Source organism: Chironomus tepperi, unplaced genomic scaffold (assembly GCF_022539635.2).
Source record: "Chironomus tepperi strain 1889 unplaced genomic scaffold, CSIRO-AGI_Ctep_v1 contig_196, whole genome shotgun sequence".
Taxonomy (NCBI): Eukaryota; Metazoa; Arthropoda; class Insecta; order Diptera; family Chironomidae; genus Chironomus; species Chironomus tepperi.
The window spans coordinates 718,283-740,824 of record NW_027226318.1 but is presented as its reverse complement, the minus strand read 5'-3'; the positions used below and the strand labels follow the sequence as shown (position 1 = coordinate 740,824).

The window sequence follows — 22,542 nt, the reverse complement described above, 5'->3', positions numbered from 1 at the left end:
TGAGGAATTGTTCGGTTTTGATCTAAACATTTGTATGGTTCTCGAAATTCAAATTTCCGATAACCGTTAAAATAAAATTCCTAATCTCTTTGAATACAGAAACTATTCGAACGATAAGTTCAATACACTTGACATTCTTATCTTCAAACCCAAAACATATGTTTGACCTTGTAAATAGAGTATAGAATTCGTCCATCATTACATGCACGGGAGAGGTTTATTTACTTTCCTCTACAGATGTTATGCGTTTCACAATCTAAAATAATCGTACTTCCTATGTGTGGTGCTTTATTAAGCTACACTGATAACAAAAAAGAATTTGACGTTAATATTCAAATACCATAAAGCTGTCAAGTCTAATGCTCTCGCTCTCTTTTTCAGTAAGATTTGTTTTAATCTCATAGCCATTTCATTGATAATGATTAATAATGTATTTGCAATGAGAGGCATGAATAGCTCTTCCTTTTTCTACTCATTATTCTATTTCCCATCAGTCTCACATTAGCAATGGGATCGTTAAAACCTGAATTATTTAATCTACAAGTCGATAATGGAATCGACAATAAAAGACAATTTAGTACATCCAGACAATATTCGGCAGTTCTTTGCATGAATTTGTTGACATTTTCTTATGGATTTACATGTGGATGGTTGTCAGGTGCATTAATTATATTTAATAGTGACGAAACACCTTTAATTACAAAACAGTTAAAAACCGAGGAAATCGGGTGGATAGCAAGTGCAATTGCTATTGGTGGATTTGTAGCGAATCTATTCTTTGGATGGGTATATGAGTTTATAGCTTTATCTGTGATTTGTGACTGATTTTAATATATTACATACGCAGTTATCAGAGAGAACTGGAAGAAAAGTTGCACTGTATGTAGTCGTTGTTCCACAATTACTCAGTTGGATTTTCGTCTATTATGCAAGAACTCCGTTCTATCTCGTTGTGTCGAGGATTCTTGGTGGATTTGGTAAATAATTTGGCAGTTCCAATTGTAAATTTATTCTAAATTTATGATTTTTTAGCTGGTGGCGGTCTCTTCACGCTAGTTCCTTTATACACAGCTGAAATATCCGATGATAAAGTTCGTGGCGTTTTAGGATCATTTTTAGTGCTTATTTGTAATGCTGGACTTTTATTTGCATACATTTGTGGTGGATATTTCGATTATTACACTCAGATCTACATGATTATTCCATTCAGTGCTGCATTCATCCTTTTATTTGCCAAATATCCTGACTCGCCTACTTCGTTGATAAAAAGAAAGCTTTTTGATGTAAGTACAGAAGCTTTAATGTATTTGAAGCTTTTATGGAGCTTTTTGTTTAATTTTAGGAAGCTGAGAAGTCATTCCTGTTTTATAGATCCATAGAGAAATATTCAAGGGAAGCAAAGTCTTTATTTGAAGACAATGTGTTAAATGCACAGAGCAATGATGAAAAGGACAACAAAATTTCGGTTAAGGACTTTGGTAAGTTAGTTAAACTGTGGACAATTCAGCTTCTAATCAAATCTAATCCATAGCATCAAAATCATCCAAAAAAGCCATAACATACGGAATAGCTTTAATGGTCTTGAATCAATTTTGTGGATGCTTCGCAATGGTTGTTTATGCAGCATCAATATTCCAAATATCAGGTTCAAATTTATCGCCAGTTAACTCAACAATAATCGTTGGATCAATTCAAATTGTCGGTGCTTTATTTGCGTCACTATTTGTGGAACGAGCAGGCAGAAAGTTCATGATGATCATCTCATCATTTGGTATTGCTATTGGATTCAGCAGTTTGGGAATGTATTTGTATCTACAGACAATAGGAATGAAATTTGAAGGATATAGCTTCATACCCCTTGTTGCATTTTCGTCCGCGATATTTTTGGGCAATTTGGGAGTTATTACGCTGCCTTTTATGATCCTTAACGAAATTTCACCGCCAAAAGTAAGATAATGACATTGAATTTAAGAACGCGGCTATTGCATCACTTCTATTGCAGATAAGAGGATTTACGTCAGTTCTGTGTATGAGCGTCCTATGGATATGTGTATTCTCTGTTATCAAGGTGATTAATTTCAAGATTAATATGTCATCCTTAATTAATGAACTTTTTTTTATCATACGATTTTCAGTATTTACCAAACCTTATCGAAATAATGGAACTGCACGGAGTCTCGTTTTTGTTTGCACTGAATTCATTCATTGGTGGAGTATTTATAGTGATATGCATACCCGAGACGAAAGGAAGAAGCGTAGAAGAAATTATGAAAATTATGGATAAGTAAACCTAGTTCAAAATTTAGTTAAGGAACTCCTATGTACTTTGAGATTTTAGAACTAATTTTATTAAAAATCTATTAGGTAAAAACTTACATTAAGCTCTTAATTTTAATATCCACAGCTTATTCTTCAAGATAATCGACTTCCATTGGTTGGATACTCTCTTCATCTCCAGATTCTTCATATAAAATAATTTGAACATATTTGGATATACTTCTCAAAAATTTACGTAGTTCATTGATTAGATCCTTGTCCATTCCCTAAAAAGACATGCTTAACATTAGGACAAAGTCTCTAATTTTTCTAAACTTATGTCTACATACCTCAAACAACTTCTCGCTAATTACTATGAACTTAAAGACAGACAAGTAATTAATAATGTGCAGGATAAGCAGCAAAGCTTTGATTAGTTGTCGACATGCTAATGGTAAAGTTCTCTTTTCGTCCTTCCATTTCTCCACAAAGTCAATTGACTTTAATTTTGAAATATCAAAGTATCTCCATGTGAAGTTTGTGTCATCAACTTCATTCATTTCCGATTTTGTATAAAAGAATAGATTCGAGTTGGATATGTAGTTAGACAGCACTGAATTGTAAGTGAGTGTAAAGTTATGGACTGTATCCTTAAGAACTTTAACAACAACAACATTCATTAGTGGATATGCTCGCTTTCTGATCTTCATTGGATTATAAAGATCCTTATTTGAGAATTCCTTAACTTTTCCTAGAGAGTCAATCAAGTTTTGGTATGCAGCTGGATTCAAGCATTTTAGGTCCATTCTATTTACAGCTTTAAGACGAAGCAGTCGAGTATAGACATCAGAAATCTCATTGACAATAACTTCCAAGTCCTGATTCTGAAATTCATCATAAATTGACTGTTTGAAGCTGACTGTGCTGTAATTGAGGATATCTTTTATGCATTGATTAAGGAAGCTGATCATGTCTTCAATCACAACTTTTTCAGCATATAAAGTACCGAAATCTCTCATTTGCTCGTGATCTTCAGAGATGTCCTTGATGTAGATGTCAGCATTGTCTTGTAAATCCTCAAGAGCTTTTGCCTTGTCGATCCTTAAAGCCTCAAAAATGTCAATTTTCTCTAAAAGCTGTTGGAATCTTTCAGTTTGCTTCATTTTTTGGATTTTGTCAGTTCTATTTCTGATGTGTGCACCTTCACTTTTCGAAAAAGTCTCTGCCAGCTTAAAATTATTGAACTCGACTAAAATATTATTGTCCATAACTATGCTGTCTATGTGATTGTATTGCTCATAAGCTGATGCCATAGCTGTTAAATTTCCTTGTTCCTTTAACTCATTTTGATTCCATTTCTTGCATTCTTCTTGACTTGCTTGCATCACTTGATTCATTTTGTTAAGGACATCCTTTCTGGCATTGACCATTGGATCATTTTTCTCATTCTTGATGGTGCTACTTTGAGATATTTTATTGATACGCTCATCAAATGCTGTGAACTTTATGTCCTCAAATTTTTCAGTGCTTTTAAATTTGTTCTTAATTTTGTCATCAACTTTCACGTATTCCTTAATAAGCTGATAATAATCCTGAGCAACTTGGACTGGACCCTTTTCAGACTGTTCCCAAATGTTGTTCCACTCGCTGTTAACTATAGCAGCTCCATCATGGTGAGAAATTGAGGAAATATTGTCATAAACTTTAATGCAAAAAGCACCAAGCTCGTCTACTTCCAAATCATCATAATCTGTCTCGTCAGCAAGGAGGTATGGATACAGCATTGACAAAATGACACTTTCTAGTTGTTTGTAGCTGAGATTCTTTTTGATTAAATTCTTCATGGATATGAACGACTCACTTTCGTGGATATTTTCATCAAATTCCTTGATTGGATAGTCCTCAACCGAGCAGAACGTAAATTCAGCATGAGCCATATCACTTTCGAAAAACTTTTTCATAAAATAGAGCTTGCCTAGTGATGTTTTGAATAAAATTGTATAAGCTACGGACGAAATGTCATTCCACATTTTAACATCGAGACCTGAAGTTGTGTCCAGGAAGTTGAAAACTGGACCTAAGTATTCATCCTTAATCTCGTCTAATGAATCAACTAATTTCTCAATTTTCAGAAGTGTCTCAAACTGTTCATTTGGTATTTTCAGATCCACTAAATATTTATTAATTTGCGATAAATAGTTTTCAGCAGTGCTGGAAGTTTTTGCTGATTCAGCTATTGACATTTCTTCACTAATTCTCCAATGTTCGAATTCTGAGATCAAGTCTCCTTTCACACTACAATCGACTTTATTGATGTGGTCATATAATGGAAATGCTTGATCTGATTCCATAAAATTGATGAATTTCTGGTCAAATTCGTTCAAAGCTTTAAGGATTTCCTTAGTTTCATCAAATTTGCCATGCTTAATCGATTCCACGAGAGATAATTTTGCAGATGCAATTTCATTGTCTACAAATTTATTTGGATCAAAATCATCATCTAAATGTTCACCCACGCTAGATGTTGTGAATTTTGCAAAGCCTTGAAGGAAATTGAAAATAAGCTGCTCGCGTGCTTCTCCTTTATAATTCTCAGCAAAACAGTTCAGTTCATGATGCATAGCTTGTAAAATTTTGAGTATATTTTCAGATGTTAAGACTTGATTAAAATTTGCAAAACATTCTCGTTCCTTTTTGTGTTCGTCGCTGACACTCACGTTGATTTCTTGCTTTATGTCCTGAACTTTTTGATCTACGAAATCCTTTTGTGTGTTGAAAAAATCAATTTTTCGTTCATTGATGATGTAAAGCAGTGAGAAGAAGCTCTTGTTTAATTGAATTCGTTCATAAATGTCATTTCTGAGTTGCACTTTCTTTGGAATTTCCCTGAGAACTGTGTCGGCGACAATTTCATAAGACCTGGTCATTGCTTTTTGTTTTACGATACCCTAAAAAAAGAAAAGCAATAAATTAAGAGCTCAATAGTAATAAACATTCGTGTTCCTTACTTCACGTCGCTCAACCATCTCGATAATCTCTTCATGCTCAATCATCTTGATCAACATATTCCAAAAATCATCACCAACAAATTTGCTGACTTTTGTGATATCCTCGTCCATTAATTTATGAATCGAAAGATTATTGACATTCTGAAACCCTAAGCTGTTCAATGCATGATGAAAAATGCTCAATTCACATCGTTTCTTGTTGATGAAGATCCCTTTTGGATTTTGAAAGACTCGCTTCAATTTTAATTCATTTCTCACTAACTGGAATGAGATGTCATTTACTATTATATGCAAAATAATCTAATTTACTGTATATTACCCAATCGTAGTGACTAAACTTATCTCCTTCCTTTTGATGTAATGTTATTTCCACAAAAGATTCGCCTTTAAAGTCTTTATTAATAATATTTTTGTAATCAAACTTGGAATCATATTTTAAATCAAATATCAGCATTAATCCTTGGATAATTCTGATGTCATTTATGCTGTTTATGTAGTTGTCATCAGTGTCTTTGTCATCTTTATATTTAAAGTTGTGTTCCTTGGTGTCTTTTAGGTCGAATAATCCACAAATTTTTATCTAAAATGAATGACATTGATTAATTAAGGATAATATTGATAATTTGACTTTGAAACTTACATTTTTAATAAACATTTTGTGCTGTTAATTGAATTAAACAATTTAGAAGAATTTTCGCGCCAAAATTTATTTTGTAAATAAACTTAAAATTGACTGGATTCTTTCACTTTTCACAGCTTATATGAAGACTTTTCATGCTTATGTCTGTGATTATTTATGAATTTCACTTAACTACACTTTAAATCCTGTTTTGTGCAATAAAAAAATAAGAAGTTTAATTCCTTAGAAATGTTAGAGCGATCTCAACATGGACTTTAAAAACAACCGTTGCTGAATTGCTGAATAAATGAAAAAATAGTTGACCCAATTCACTTGGATATAGATCGTAACAGTCTGGGATCAAATAAAGTTTATGCTGTGCAAATATCAGATAAAAATATTAAGAATTAAGCCAGTAAAAATCACAAAAGTTTCGTAACGGTCACATTAATTTTGAATCAAGGTTTATAAGGGGAACGTCAACTGAATTTCTATAATCCTCTAATATTTGTTTACTTGTGCAGTGGAATTTCAAATATTTATGTATAAAATATTTTAACTTATCAATAACAATATAGAAAACTCAGTAATCTGATAAGAAAAATCAAAGTGAAAAATTGCAGTGTTGATCACATAAAAGTTTAAAATAAAATTGTCTATAAGTGCCATAAAATCAAAAGATAACTTGTGCAATAAATTTGTATCATATAGCGGGAAAATCGTGGAAAATTGCCGTGAAGCATGGGAAAATCTGTTCAAAATTCAGACGATGATTCGTATGGTGAGTGAATCCTTTTTTAAAAATTTATCTTATTTACGTCAATTGAGTTAAAAATGACAAACAAATTTGTATCAAAATAATAAGAATAAAAATTCTGAGAAGTATATTCGTGTAAAAATCTTAAGTCACATACAATAATATAATATATAAAAGAGAAAGAAAGAAAGAAGAAAAGGAATAAAAAGCAATAAAAACAAGTCAATGAAGCAACAAGCGACGAGAAAAAAAATATTGTTATGCTAAGTCTTTCTTGTCAAAATAAGAGACTAAACGAATTTACTGTGAAAATTAAATCTAGCTTGCTGTCATTAAGAAGATGATTTTGATGACTAATGAAGCTCAAAAAAGAAAAAGATTTGATGCTGTGATTTTTTGCAACCTTGTGATTTCCTGTATTTGTTTTATGATGTATATCACTTGAATATGTTTGTTTATTAAGTAATCACGAATTGCTGCTGAAAAAAGTTCATCTCGTCAGCATATTGGGGTTTTTTATTTTTAACATTTCCGTAATCATAATTCTTTGGAAATAAGAACCGCGGTGAAGACACGTTTCTATTGACACTGACTGATGAAAAATATCATTCTCGGATGCATGTGGATGCTGGTTTGGAAACGGGTTTTAATTTAAATTGTATGTCGAGATATTGAAGACCATAAATTTTTTTTATCAAAAACCGTACAAATTCTACCAAAAGTTATACAAAATTCTATTTGAAAACCATACAACAGCTATCAAAACTATACAAATGTTTTAAAAATTAAAAATCACGAATTTGACATTTTAATCATATTTATCGTCCCAATCAAGCTCAATCCTAAACCAGCTTGAATATATTTAGCACATGATTAAATTTGAGGATTCAATTTAAGGATCAAGAAGAGTAAACATCAATATTTTTAAGTAAATAAAATACGTATAATGTCATATGGAAAAGATTGGCATATCATTTGCTGTATATACGCTTAACATCAAAAAAAAAACCTCGCGCGTTTCTTCTTGATCCTGAATTTTAAATTTATCTACCATTAACTTTCCTTTCATCGCATATGAGCTATGAGTGTGTACACAAAAATGATATGTTCGAGGAGACGAGAAAAGAAAAACATATTAATTTTCCATGACTCGTGCGGAAAATCCTCTCACATATATACTGTATTTTTGTTTATAGAAATATATATCAAGATCCCCCTTCGGCAACATATTCACTCATAATATATGTACACAACACATAAATTTGTCCCGGCAAATTCAACAAAAATAAAATGAGTATGTACACAATACAATACAGTACCGAGAGATATGATGATGCTCACCGAGATTATACGATTACACAATATTTAAGCAACAATTTGTTTGCTGCTGTGTGTACAATACTATTTAGTCTCCCATCGTGTACATGTGTGTGAAATGCCGAACATTTTGGGGGATTTTTTTCTTTCCTTTCCTTATCATAATAATAAGCAGAACTAGCTTTTCATCGGTATTTTCAAGAGAGCCAAATATTCACAAATGAGAATTTATCAATGGGATAAAAAAAAAATTGAGAATCGTTCCTTGTACATGTGTGCTTATGCAGCGGCATTTGAATCGACACTTGGGAAATTGTAAATTGTTGCTTATTGCCAATTTTCTATAAATTTACTATAACTAATTGGAATATTGATTGTTGCACAATAATTTAATATTAATTTACTATAAGCATCCCCCAGAGCCTCGTGCTCCAAATACTATACAACCCGTCTCCTCTCTCGCTCGTAAACATTTCTCTCCAATTGAATTTTCAACTTTTTTTTTGTGTTTTCTTCTTCTTATGTATAATATTCTGCTGTGTTGTTCTGGTATGAAATGAAGAAAAGAAAACCGAAAGCAAGACAGCATGTTGTCGCTTAGAGGGATCTCTCAAACACGAATACACGAGTAATACGAAATTGTATGCCGGGGGAGAAGAATGAAAAATCCGAACGAAAACACAAAAAAAAGAAAAAAAAATATTCAAGTCGCTCTGACACTCTGGCTGTAAGGGAAAAGCTTCGACGGCGGGAGAATGAAATAGAGAAGAAAGAAGAAGAGGAAAAAAAAATATACGATTTTCATCGTGTTGATTCTGTCAGTAATGTTTATGAACCCATTGAGTGAATAAGTGAATCGTTTAAGCTCTGACCTCGTGAGTGCACTTTTAATTCTGAATAGAAATTTGGTGGTCTCTCGGATGACGACATAACATAAGGATATTTGGGGAAAGCTTTTTATTATTTATTGTGGCTGAAGATTTTAAAAAATAAAAATAAATAAATTGAAAAGTTTTTGGGGAAAAATTCGATCATTTTTCCCGTCGATTAACATTAACAGTGACACAAATTTCGCACGACATAAAAGAAAATAAAGTATAAGTGAACAGCAGCAAAAGAAAAAAAAAGGAAAGAAAAGTCATGAAATTTAATTTGTGTTGATTTCTTGCCGTGTTTTTCACACGATTTCCTTACAATATTTTGAGGACAAAAACGGAATTTAGCTTTTGGCGCACAACTGACAATTCAAGTTTTATGATTGATAAATTTCATCGCATGCACGCCAACATTTAATAATTATTTTTTTTTTGGTGGTATGAAAGGAAAATTTTAGTTTGAGAATTTAAAGGAGTGCAAAAAGTAAGCGGCTCTAGTGACGAAAAGTGCCGTGAAAAAATAAAAGTTTTTTTTTGTTTAAAAGAAATAGAAAAAAAAGTAAAAAAAAGTTCTCTTTCGAGAGAAAAGTTTTTTTTTGTGAAAAGTTAAAATTAGAAAATCATTCAAAATAGCTAACGAACAGAGATTTTCACATTTTCAAGACACAATCTTCCGTCAAAATTTTCCGACTATGGATTGTGACTACTCGAAGCTGTTTTATAAACGTAAGTATGAAATTTAATTATCTTCGCTTCTGGAAAATATTAACGTGGATGAGACTTTATAGTTCCTTATTATGACACAATGAAGTCAATTTTAATACAAATATTCGATGAATTTTAAATAAACTTACAAAGTCAGCCTTGCTACAAATTTGAAATATTTTCCACTGAAAGATTAGTGAAAATTCGATGTGCTGTATATATGTAAATGCCGACGTTATGTGACGTGCTGGATTTACGACAAAAACTCTTTTTTTTTTTATTTATTATTTTTCGCTATTTTCTCTGATAAGCGGCAAGTGAGAAAATGTCAAAAAAGGTGCAATTTTACAATAAAAGCCACATTTTTGCTGTCGATAGCACAAAAAAAAAATATCGGATTTGCGCGTTTTTCACATTTAAGAATTATTGCATAGTGTGCAGTATAATTATTATTTTGCAACATAGTTGTCACGCTTCTCTAGCCTTTTGTATCTCTCGCGCCTGGACAGACTATATTTGCAATTATTCAGAGCAAATTTTCCATCAAAACGTGACTTATCGTATGCTCAATTTGATCGACTGACCGATATTTTGAATTCTTTGATTTGTTTATTGATAAATAATTGGATTTTTATGACTTTTTTGTTTCGCTGCTGAATTATTAGTCCTGGTTATTAAGTTTTGACTTGTACGAGGTTATATTCGGGTCTGGAATTTTTGGAGGCTCATTTAATTACGTTTTTGGCATTCGTCATCTAGTTAGAATTGGATCTAAATTGAATGAAATTTAAATTCATAAATGAATTCTTCAAAGGAATCAATAAGTGATGAGATAAAGCTAATCTGTGACTTGTTTAGTAAACAATTAATAATGCTGCTATAGTTTGCATTCCAATTAATCAATGATCATGTCAGTCTAAGATCCAGTAACCTAGTAAAACAGATTTTTCAATTAATTTGAACTTTTGTTGATTTTAAGAATAAAATTTTAAACATTTTTACTACCTTGATTGTCAATTTAATGATATCGGACCATAAGCATGGCAATTTAATATGCTGTTTAATAATTTAAATATAAAAGCTTCCAAAATGTTTAATTTATAAAATAAAATCAAAAATATATAAAAATTTAAAGTTTTCCACATAAATAAAATTTAAAATGAAAAGCTCTGTTAAATTATGCATCACATAATGATTATAATCTCTTCCACATCATACCGTCACCCACATGAACTAAAAGTAAATGCGCATAAATATTCAATTCACTAACTTAATAGCTAACTAGCTTACTTACTTACATTTCAAATGTCACTGTCAGGGACGAATGAGTGTGTATTATTCTAATTTGTAAAATATCTCAAGGCAAGCTTGTATCATAATCCCTGAATATCACGATTCTCATCGGCATAAAATTTTGCCAAACAATTCAGTGCATGTGCAAATATTTTGTAAAAATAATAATAATAATAACAATGACTATAACTATGAAAAATTATCAGCAATAGTGATTTTATTAATTGTTACAATTTTGTAAATACAATTTATTAATTATGAGTCACAGATTAATATAATATGCCTATTATTTGCCATTGATGTCATTAGAGTTTTTGCTCATTAACGTGCTGCAGGAACAAAAAATTTAAATTAATGTAATTAAAAATTATTAAAAAATATTTTAATTAAAAGAAGAGAGTTGAATATTTTGAATATTTGTTTCATTTCTTGCTTCCTTCATTCCATTTTTTTATGCTCTTTCGTCATAAATATGCGTCTCAAATTGCACCTTTTCAAGTTTTGTTCACATATTCACATTTATATTTTCTTGAAATCTGAAGCAAGCAAAAAGTTTATTATTTCTGCGATAAGGCATTAGAATTGTACGTTCATGTACATTTTTTTTTCCTCAATGCCCGTCACATTTAATGTTTTTATGTAGCTCATGTGAATAAAGTTTTTTTTTTTTTCTTTCGCTCTTTTTCCTTTTGCATTACAAATGAAAATGATTTATAGACGAAAATTGACGCTAAATGTCGCCACTATGGTTTACAATTACTCTTTGCCTATATTCCACCGACTCATTGGATGTGAGAAAATAGTAATGAGTTGTTTTTAAAATTAATATAATTCAATATATTGCAAATTTAAAGCCGATTAAGGGTTTTATTTAAGTTATGGTTACTTTAAAAATGTCAAGAATTTACCAACGGGTTTTAAAAATTTAAATTGAATGTGGAATTTAGCCATTAGTTGAACTTCCATTTAAGAGTTGCTTGCTCCTTATTATACAGTATGATTTTGATCGTCAATCAATAAAAATCATTTTAATTAAGCTAAAAATCATTGCCTTGGCTATGACTAATTAATTTAAGTTAATTAAGAATTACAATGTATATACTATGTTTACAATGTAAATGTTAATACAGAATTCAAAAAATCGAATAACTAAATTCAAAATTGCAAATTTTATTGCGAAAAGATGATTTTACAGATCTTTATGCATTGCAAACAGTATTTTGTAGTCACTCAAAACTATTAACTTCCGTAAACAAAGCAAATCAAGCTGGAATCAACAAAATTATTCGTTTATTTAGAATTTTATTAGGCTTTCATTTCCCTAGACTAGACTTTCACGGGATTGTCAGCTCATTAATTGCAATAGTTAAACGATCCTTGTTAAGTTAGTTCTGCATTTATAAAGAAATGGCAATCAGTAAAAATATGTGTGTACTTCTCACCTACGCTCAATTAAAGTCGCTTTTAGCACAAATGTAATGGAATATTGAACGAAAATCGATAAAGCATCATTGATGTGTGAACAATGGTTGAAATGAACCTGAGAGATACCAATATGTGTGGCAAGTGGCAGTGTCTCTCTGCTATTTTTTTTTATATAGAATTTATATTTATTCAATATGTGATGTTTAAAGTGTGTAGGAGGCTGTATGTGTTTAAGGCTTTTTGAAAGCCCCATTATTACTATTCATTTGTACATCTCCTATTCTCAATTCTCGTTTATTTCTTTCTTATGCTGAATGATGTGATTATGAAGTGAATATTCTTATGCATTATAACGAGTGTAAATTAATCTAGTGATGAGATTTAAAAGGTTTTTTTCATCGACAACAGAAGTGCAATGATGTTTTCTTATAATCTTTAAAATGTGTAGAGTGAAATAATAGAAAATGAGGCATAAAACAGTTTACTTTAATGAAAGGAAATGCTCAAAGAATATATATTTTTTCTCACTTTAAGATTGAAATTGCATTTCATTGAGATATTATCTCCTACGCTTTAAAATAGCCGATAATTATATATATATGATGTATAATAGCATCCATATCGGATAAATAGAAAACAAAATAGCCATATACAAATGATTAGAAAGTTAAATACACACATGTAGAACAGATAACATTGTAAAGATAATTGATTTTTCCTTTTTGTACACTTTTTACACTATGATTTATCGTTTTAACATCAAAAAATAGCCGAGAGCATCTTTCGGATGTTGGAAGTGTAATTGGACAGTAAATAAATAATGCGTTTACAAACTGATGCGCCAGCTTGATGCTATAAAAATTAATGAAAATCTGATTAATTTTCTTTTCTTTAACCATTTCTATTTAAGACTCGATAATGATGTAGTTTAATACTTACTTAAAATTGTAAGTCTTCACATCATTAATATTTGTTTAAAATATAGACTTTACATCCAAAATGTGTGCGCTTACGAGACGCCTGATCAGATCACTTAATAATTAATTCCTAAATAAATCATTAAATTATTTAGAAAAGAGCTTTAAAGTGAGATTTTTTTCGTCGGAAATTTTGATTTCCGCTATGGGAAATTTTTTTTAATCAATTTACATGATCTAACTCATTACTGCTTTTTAGAGTAAATACAATGAGTAATTTAATGTTGTTGTAATTTTCCATTTATAAGTGATTTTAGATGAGTTATTTGCGTTTGTTTTGGGGATTACAGCTTGAGATTGCTATTGTCATTGTTTTGTAGATTTAGGAATGAGATTTGTGTTGGATTCTTTGGGTTAAGAAGTTTTTGGAGTTTATAACAGTCCATATGAGAAACGGTTTCCCCTAGTTCATATGAAGCATTCGACCCGAGAATCAGCAATCCCAAAAGATTCCAAAGAATTTAAAATATTCCTGATAATCTATGACATCAATCCAACAAGATGACGTCGTCCACCTCCATTAATTCCAATTTCACACTCCCAATACAGTAACTTAATTTGAAGCAATAAGTAATCCAAATTTTCATTGTTATTTAAAACAGAATTTATTCCAATCAATTATCAACAATGAAAATCTTTCATCTATACAGTCTTTATTAAATTCTCTACTGTCTGGTAAATTTCAAGGTTTCATTTATAGCTGCAAAAAAAAAATGAAAAATCATTTGCAGCTTCGGACGTTAAACATGAAAAAAAAGGAGGAAGAAAAATTTGTAGAACGCAAATAAAAATCAATAGCTTGCATTCTCAGGCGTATTGAGGGTGATGAAAGGAGCAGAAAGATAATATTTTTTTCTCATTGTGCTTAAAAACTAGTCGGATAGTTAAGGTGAATGTATGTGCTCCTTTAACAATTTTTATCAGTTTATGTTTCTAGATAATAGTGGCTTATACCTTTATCCATGTATTTATTATGTATATAATCAAACTTTTATATGAGAAACTTTTCATATTTAGTTCGGTAAGGAACGACACAGTAGTTAAAGTGTTGATATCGAATTTCAAGGCAACAGCTTGCTGTACGATGATGTGGCATCTAAAAGGCTTATAAAATGTAAACAAAAAAAGTATTCGGAGAAGCATGCATTAAAAATCCATGAACTTTAAACTAATGTTTTGTTTTATTTTTTTTTCCTCTACAATTTCATTCGTATGTTTATGAATAATATAGTAAGTAATTAGTATTATTGCACACTCAAACTGTTTCCATTTAGAAAATCAAAATATGTGCAGCTTAAAACTATTCACGTGTTAACGTCAAGTCTCATTTATATCTAAATATTTATAGCTTAATTTTTTACAGTTTCACAAACTATTTCCTTTTTTATGGCGATTTTTGAAAAGGAAAATGTGCATTTTATCATGCTCTCTTTGTCCGATCGTCTGTTGTTTTAATACGTGCATCATATTTTGATGCATGTGTGACTAAATAGCGAATGATATTGGGGATTCGTCATCCGAGTGTCCACTACTATAAACGCTATATTCACACGCTTCTATTCCATTGTATACAGAGCTCTAATTTCATATAGTAGAATAAGGTTCTGGGATTAGCTTCTTAAGGTATATCTTTAGGTATACACAAGATTTTGCCTAATATTCCTTACTCTCGGATATGAAATACAGATTCTGGAATAAACTGCGTTTAAGTCATTTCGACAGTCAAAAATGACCACATCCATACAACTAGAAAAGCCATAAATTAAGCTAACTACTAGTCGGTAATGAAAATTTTTATTTACTTTTCATGATGAAATTTAAATTTTTCTGACGTACAGTCAAAAGTAGCACACATCTCGGCGACTAACGACAAAATAACAAAGAAGATACAAACAAATGGTTCAAATATTTTTCATTCCTCAAAAATTTATCTGTAAAGAAGCATGAGGAATCACAATGAATTCACTTCATTTGAATATATTTGCAATTGATGACGCGAATGTGTGTCGATCGGCGCAATTTCCAAGAAGAGAATATAAAAATTAAAAAATTATTATATTTTTTGTACATATTTTTATTTCTTCTGGTGAATGATGATGATAGAGCGTGGGTGGTCATCGCACGAGGATTTACAAGTCTAAAAACTTATCTGTCTATCGCATTTCGTGAGAATGATGATTTTTACTGAACCGCCAATTTAAAAATCAAGAGGGCTTTAAACATGTTTTAATTTATGACTTTTAACTATTTATTTTTTTGCATTTGAATATTTTTGTTTTCCTATTCAAAGCTCTTCTTTTTCCGTATTGAACAATGCTGACTAATGACTATAAATCCCATAATATTTGTTGATGATGATGAGCTGTTGTGAGATAAGTGGCCTACAAAATATGCTTAAAGATGCTTGAAATTTTAATTAAAATTCGTAGAAAAAAAATGGCAGGCAAGAGGAACAGTCGCTTATGACATTTCCATACGACCAAATAAATAAATAAATAAAAAAACATATAAAAGTTCTGAGAGAGTCAGCGATAAATCTTTCAATGTTACCATGCTCGAGTGGCCTGAGTCGAGTCGCAAAACTCACACGATACATGGAATGAGAGCATAATAAAAACAAAATAAATAAATTATTAATTTTTTTTTTGTTATTCCTGTTCTCATCTCTCTTATCGTACATATAATATCTTAGAAGGCAAATCAAAGGTGATGAATGAGACATTTATGCCATAAATATATTGTTAGTATGCCTCCTTCTGTTTATTTTATTAACTCCATACACACAACCGAGCAGCATTTGAATGCGATGTTTGGCACTGCTTAGTTGGTGAAAAATTGGTGAGCTCCAAATTTATGGTCTTGCTAATCAAAAGTCAAATTTAGTTAAAAGTTGTTAGTGTGTATAAGGAGCAAAATCTCACTATTAGGGAAACGTTCCAAAAAATTCTATTATATAAAATTCTATAAAGGACTTTAACAAATTCTAATATCGTTCATGAATCCAATCCCTCATTGACCTTTCAAAGCAACACCTAAGTATGACACTGCCATAACATAACCTCAAAAGTTTTTTTTGTCTACTAGTGCTGCTCGGGACATTTATACACAGAAGAAAAAAACATATTGCATGGATCGTGTAAAGACACAGTGACTGCTTTAAACATGTGCAATTGAAATGATAAATTAATTTCGATGCAAATCAAGCAGAAGTTTTTACTGTCAGTGCAAATTAAATAAAAATAAACAGAAAGACAGAAAAAGAGAAAATTAAATATATATTATATGAAATTGAATTGTAGCACAAGAGAAGTGGCAATAAATATTGAAAGAAATATATATATATATTTTTTTCTCAGGATTTCGGTTAATTAATTTACGATGCCATTTTGACTATTTGAAACAATTTCTGCAATTCCCGCAGAAATAAAAAAAAAGTATTAAATAAAATGGAAATGAACAGAAAAGAGAAAAAGAAAAATTTTGAAATTCTGAAATAGCAAGGAACGTATAAAAAAAATTATAAGCAACAACGACTCGACTGCGTCTGATGAAAATATTCCAGGAATGTTTTTCGAACCCAAAAAAGAAAGAAAAAAAAAAGTTTTTCTCTTTTTTTGTGTATTATTTCAATAGAGGCACAAAAGAGTGACTGAGAAAATAATTAATCTAAAAATATATGTGTATACAGTTTAAGATATCTTATAAAATCGCAGTCGGAGCATTAAATTTATATTTATTCCCCAATGTTGGCAAACAAGAGGTTATGTCGTTAAACTCGAAAAATTTTAAATGTTTCGAGTTCGATTATTTTGTATGCTAATGTAAACAATAAAATTTGTAAAATATTGCAAAATTTCAATCAAAAATTTTCAAACAAATATAAAAAGATACATTATTTTCTAGCTTTAGTTAGCTAGATTAGCATATAATTAAGCATTTACAATGTTTCTGTACTAACTTAACTCATTTAAAAGTAGAAAATTTTGCAAATCAAATTTTTACAAATTTTAGCACTTTTCTGTCGTGGTGTTAGTGTTTACAAAAAATTCAAAATTTTGACCGTTAAAAACTTTATGTAAACTTAAATAAACTGTTTCCAGTGTCTACAAAACTACTACAAACAATAACACAACACTTCTTAACCGTTTTTAATGATTTGTGTGAAAAATTACAGCTGTAAATTAAGAATTTTAACAAAAATTTTTGTAACGGTTTTAAAATATTCAAATATATTCGAATAATTGGTACTCCTAATTTAGGAGTCCGAAAAATTGGTACTCCTAATTTAGGAGTTCGAAAAATTGGTACTCCTAAAATTTCTGTTTGCCAGCATTGGTTTATTCCAAAATGACTTTAAAAAAAAATTCTTTCTTTAACATTGAAAAGAACTTTTTCAATCTATTCTTAGCTGTCTCATTTCTTCTTTCTCTTTCTCTTTATGGAGGCTTGTTTATTTATGCTTATGCTGCTTGTTTTCAGCATCAAATTGTGTGTGATATATTTACGTTAAAAAGAAAAATACTGTTTATTTTATGGTTTTCTGAATCGTCGAATGTGGCAATAAAATTGAGCCAAATTTATTGAGTTCTTCTTCTATTTTCTCCCTTCCTTATATTTTTTCCATAGGAAACTTTTCCTCTTGTGAGAAATTCCATAATAAAAAAGAAACATAAATAGATTGATATAAGAGTAGAAAATTTCATCGATTAAGCGCTAATTGCCACAATTTCTACAATTAAAGATTCGTATAATTTTATTGCCGTCGCATGGAGGAAGAAGCACATTAATAATGTTGTTTTGAGTAGTAGCGCATTATGTTCTTTGGTCTGAGGCTTAGTTGGGTAGATTCTTTAGCTAATCCTGCTTATTTGTGTCACAACTATGAAGATAGAATGTGTTTTGGTACATCTGTAACATTTTAAGGCTGCCAGACATCAAACATTTTGCTTTGGATTCATTTATGGTCTATTATGGACAGATGAAAGATTAATTTGAACAGACAAAAGATTTAAGTCTAGTTAACTTTAATTATAAACTGAAATTACAATAAATTCCCAAAATAACGACAATTTTTGATTTGAAATTTAACGGGCAAAATTTTTTCAAAAAATATTTTTTTGATCCACTTCAAAAAGTTTTTTGGCTTTTTCTCTTGAATTAAGGAACAAATCTTAAAAATATTCTATAACTTTGATCTATTGAGTGGCATGCACATTTTAATCAAACATATGATTCAAAATAAACACAAATAACTTGTGAAGTCAGTCAAAAACAGTGGTGTATAAAGAAAAGACAAGGGGTAAAGATACCAATCCTATATCCAATGGAAAATTTCCATCAATTCTATGAAAAAATTCTTAGACAGACAACTATTCTAAACAATCTTCAAATGAAAACCTTGACAAGGAGCACTTTTAACTAGACAATTTGATGGCCAAATTGTAAACAACTCTTGGAAAAAGGATAGTAAAAAAAAATTCAGTAAAATTATATTTTGATTGCAAAAGAGGAAAATTCATGAGCTAAAATGATAACAAATTAGTTTTTTTCTTATTTTATGTTTCTTATCTTACGTGAAAATGAAAAGTTTCTCTTCGACAATTGTATGGAATTAGTAAGAAAGGAAAGAAAATATTAATCAATTTTTCCCTAAATCGTTACAACTTTGATAATTAATTTTCCTCCATTTTTTTTCGGAAAATATATATCCCTCAACCTCCTGACTTAAATACTCCTTATATTTACCCCTCCCTTTCCCTCCCCCCTTTCTTCTTAAATCGATAATGAAATTACACATGGAAGCGACTTGCTATGGCACATAATATTGCCAATTTACCACAACCGAGTACCGAGTGGTGGCAAAAAAAATATAATATAATATAATATGTATAAGAAAAACATGCCAAAAAATAAAACTTTTTCCTTTTCTCTGTGCCGATTTTTTTTTCTTCTCCTCTTTTCTTTTTACGCTCCATCGAGAAAGCAAAACAACGAATGATAAGATTAAAAAGATTGATTGTTCGACGGCTGGCTTATAGAAAACGAAGGAAGAAGAAAACAATAAGGAAAAAAAAATATTGAAAGGAGAGGAAAGAAAATTTTCCGCACATTAGTAAAACGAGAAAGAATTTTTTTTTGTTGTTCTTGAATTTTCTCCTTCACTTTTTCCATAAAAAATGGAAAAAGAGTATCTTCGCTGAGAAAGCGATTACTGTGGAAATTAGATTTACTTCATATGTTGCACTGACATTAAAAGAGCTTTTGCTTGATTTTATAAATCACTTTAATAGCTTCTTCTGTCAAATGAAATCATTTAAAGGATTAACTTTCGGGGAAACAACAGTTTTCTGTTTGTTATTGTAGAGTTAAGGTTGGTTGGAACGTGTCACTGTTATTTTGAGTTTGTAGCAAGATTCCGGAATTGAAAATATATACGAAATTATCAAAATGTTTATTTAGGGTAGCTGTATTCTAGAAAATAATTGGCTATGTAAAGTATTGTGATTCTGCAATTATCTTAAGTAGGATTTGGACTGATTTCTGCAAGATTGTGTTTCTATGACTTCCTAGTTAAGGGTCCTTTGTGTTCAGCTATGTAAACAACTTATTGTAAACAATCCAGACTTATCAACTGCATTATGTGACTTTTTGGCTGTAAATACAATGAGCTACAGCAGTCTGAAGCGTAAAAATTGAAAATTTAACCACCTCTAGACTTTCTAAGCAACAAACAGTTACAATTTGTTAATTTTAATGCTTAGAATTAGTTCTTAATAGAGATTATAATCAAAATTACTAAATTGTGTCACTAGTGACTGACTAAAGCGTATTTTCCAACATTCCTTTTAACAAAATGTTTCCAAAAATTTTCAAATCAAGTCCCAAAAATCGACATAAAAGCATCCGGTCGAAAATCCTATTCAACTTTTATGAAAATGAGCTGAGATGAAAATCTGAAAATGTGAAAATGTATTTATGACGTTTATGTGTTAAATTTGCTTCTGGATACATGACATAAATGCTTTTGCCAATTGATAACTGTCGAATATTGCTGAGAGTGAAAAATTTTCTATCACATTTTTCATTTCTGCTGCTGGCCACTTGTGAAGTCACACACAGCATTTCAAGACCATCAATTTTTCATGAGGATTTATTTCGCAGTTGAAAATATTTTAGAAATTTTTTTTCTAGTGGCACTACCGCCATCCTTATTTGCTTAACATTCATTTCTTCTCAAAAAAGGAAGGTCAACTCATATGTGGAGTCAAATTTCCATACAACAAAACACGATCTATCATACTAAATGTATTTTGACTCCTTTGTTGCTATCTATACAGTTTGGATATGTGCTTATGCAAATAAATAAATGCTTAAGAATAGAAAGCAATTTATAATGTTGTTAACATCACAACGGCGTAACGAAAAAAATAAGAAACAACAGAAAACATTCATCAGTTGAGAATAATTTTTCGGCGAAAAAGATTTATGACTAAAGATGTCTTTTCGACTTCTTCTTGCTGTTACAAAAAAAAAACATACGTCAAACTGCGAAATGAAAGAGAATCGCTTTTAGTGCACTTTAAAAGCAGATCATCGTCCATGTATCAATTACCAGATGCTTTGTTTTGAAAATCACTCATTGACATAAAGTACCTATATCAAAGCTTTAGTGTTCTGATATTCATGACCCTACTTAATATTCATAAATTTTTCTTCTTTCTTTCTTCTCTTCTCGTCTTTTGCTTTTCTCTCCCATCAATGTCATTTCTAATCTTGTATCATGTATATCTCTTCCACCATGATCATCGTCGTTCACTACACAAAAACGACCGCATTCAATGACAGATAAAAAAAAAAGTTTTCTTTCCCTCCGTTCAATGATTTTAAAATTTATGCTGATCCGTCTACAGCACGAGAGAAAAAAAAAAAGAAAATTTAGAAAGGCAATTTTTTTTTGTTCTTGTTGTAGATGAAACAAATACAGGAGAAATTAAATTGTGGAAAAACTTTTTTTTTATTTCATCTCTCGGCTGCTGCTGCTGCTTTCGTCTCTCATTCTCCTTCTTATATTTCAATTTCATATGATACACACAAACAAATCGTAAAAATAGAACACACAAAAATCGACGATGAGAAGAGTAGGAAAAAAAGAAGATGAATTGTTGGCAATGATCCCACTGCCGTTTACTCAAAACAACCAATTTTGAGAGCCGGAGGCATCATCATATCGTAGTTAGATATAATAGAAAGAATAAACGAGCAAAGATGAAGGAACGATGCGGTGAGAAAAAAAAGCAAGCAAGCCAAGAGTCAAGAAATTAAGGACTTTTTTGTTCCGGTTGCCAACCGAATGAAGGGAATAAAAAAGAGAGGAGAAAAGTAGAAGCGATTGTGAGAAATTAAATAAAAAAACTTTTTTTTCAAACCATTCCTTTCATCTCATGAATAAAAGTTGAATAGAATTGGAAAAAAGGAAGTTTAATTGCTTCTGGATTTAGTATGAGATTTTTTTTTAATTCTTCTTCATCCACTTCAGAATGGAAATAAAATTTGTATTGTGTAAAGGAATTTAATAAATGCTTTATTGCCTTTGAATTAAGAGCTGTGATTTGTAAAATTTACCTTTAGTGCTCTTGTTTCAAAGTTTTTTTTTTTTGAGGATTTTATGAGGATTATATTGAAATTTGCTGTAGACTTGTCTGTTCTAAGTACTTTGTGTAGTTTATGGAGATTAATTGGGTTTTTTGGGGAAAGAATAAGCTTTAGGACAATAGCATTAGTGTCCTGAGGGTTAGAGCGTTGATTTATTGTGTCTTAAGTCCTGGTTATGATTTAACAACAGGTTTAGGTTGCTTAGAAAGATCGATTGATATAAACAATCAAACTCAACAACATCCATTCGATATAAAGCTTGTATATCAATAGTCTAGGAAAGTTTGTTGATCTAACAATTCAGCCTCATCGCGTAAATCCTACTTAACGATCCATAAATTCTACACCATATTTACTCTAATATTTCCTCAGGAAACTAGCATGTACTCACTTTAAAAATAAAAATAAATTAATGAGTAGGATTTTTACCGCGAATTTTTTTATTGACTTATTTTCTTGTTAAACGAAAAAAATAATAACAAGCCATAAATTGCTGAAATAAAAATCCACAGACATTAATTACCATAAAAAAAAATTCAACGTAATTGTGAAAAATGAGATTTTCATTGGTCATTGACATTTTTGTATGATATCATAAATTCCTAAAATATCTTGAATATTTTCTGAAAGGTGTTGCAATATCATTAAGGTGGTGGCA

At 30.5% G+C, this 22,542-nt stretch overlaps 3 protein-coding genes across 7 annotated transcripts in view; 2 read left to right on the top strand and 1 right to left on the bottom strand.

The window, feature by feature from the left end:
* Positions 1–434: 434 nt before the first annotated feature.
* On the top strand, positions 435–2,375 carry LOC139090005 (facilitated trehalose transporter Tret1-like). Its single transcript, XM_070639670.1, has 7 exons — positions 435–786; positions 848–977; positions 1,033–1,283; positions 1,343–1,478; positions 1,532–1,947; positions 2,003–2,068; positions 2,136–2,375. Exons 1-7 carry the CDS (start codon positions 508–510, stop codon positions 2,286–2,288), a joined length of 1,431 nt encoding a protein of 476 aa, XP_070495771.1. The 5' UTR covers positions 435–507; the 3' UTR covers positions 2,289–2,375.
* On the bottom strand, positions 2,337–6,111 carry LOC139090003 (uncharacterized). The gene is made up of 5 exons (XM_070639668.1): positions 5,905–6,111; positions 5,584–5,844; positions 5,265–5,525; positions 2,607–5,204; positions 2,337–2,543 (listed from the first exon to the last, which is right to left on the bottom strand). The coding sequence occupies exons 1-5, from the start codon at positions 5,917–5,919 to the stop codon at positions 2,406–2,408; spliced, it is 3,273 nt and encodes a 1,090-aa protein (XP_070495769.1). The 5' UTR covers positions 5,920–6,111; the 3' UTR covers positions 2,337–2,405.
* A 345-nt stretch (positions 6,112–6,456) lies between these two features.
* Positions 6,457–22,542, top strand: part of sd (TEA domain transcription factor 1 homolog scalloped) — a 137,208-nt gene continuing 121,122 nt past the window's right edge. Inside the window, exon 1 of one of the 5 annotated variants that reach the window (XM_070639713.1) lies at positions 6,457–6,664. In XM_070639713.1, coding sequence (XP_070495814.1) covers positions 6,625–6,664 — 40 coding nt within the window. In that variant the 5' untranslated portion in view covers positions 6,457–6,624. Of the gene's footprint in view, positions 6,665–8,710; positions 9,559–22,542 lie in introns of those variants that run through there. The other 4 variants (XM_070639710.1, XM_070639712.1, XM_070639708.1 and 1 more) reach the window with 4 other exon arrangements.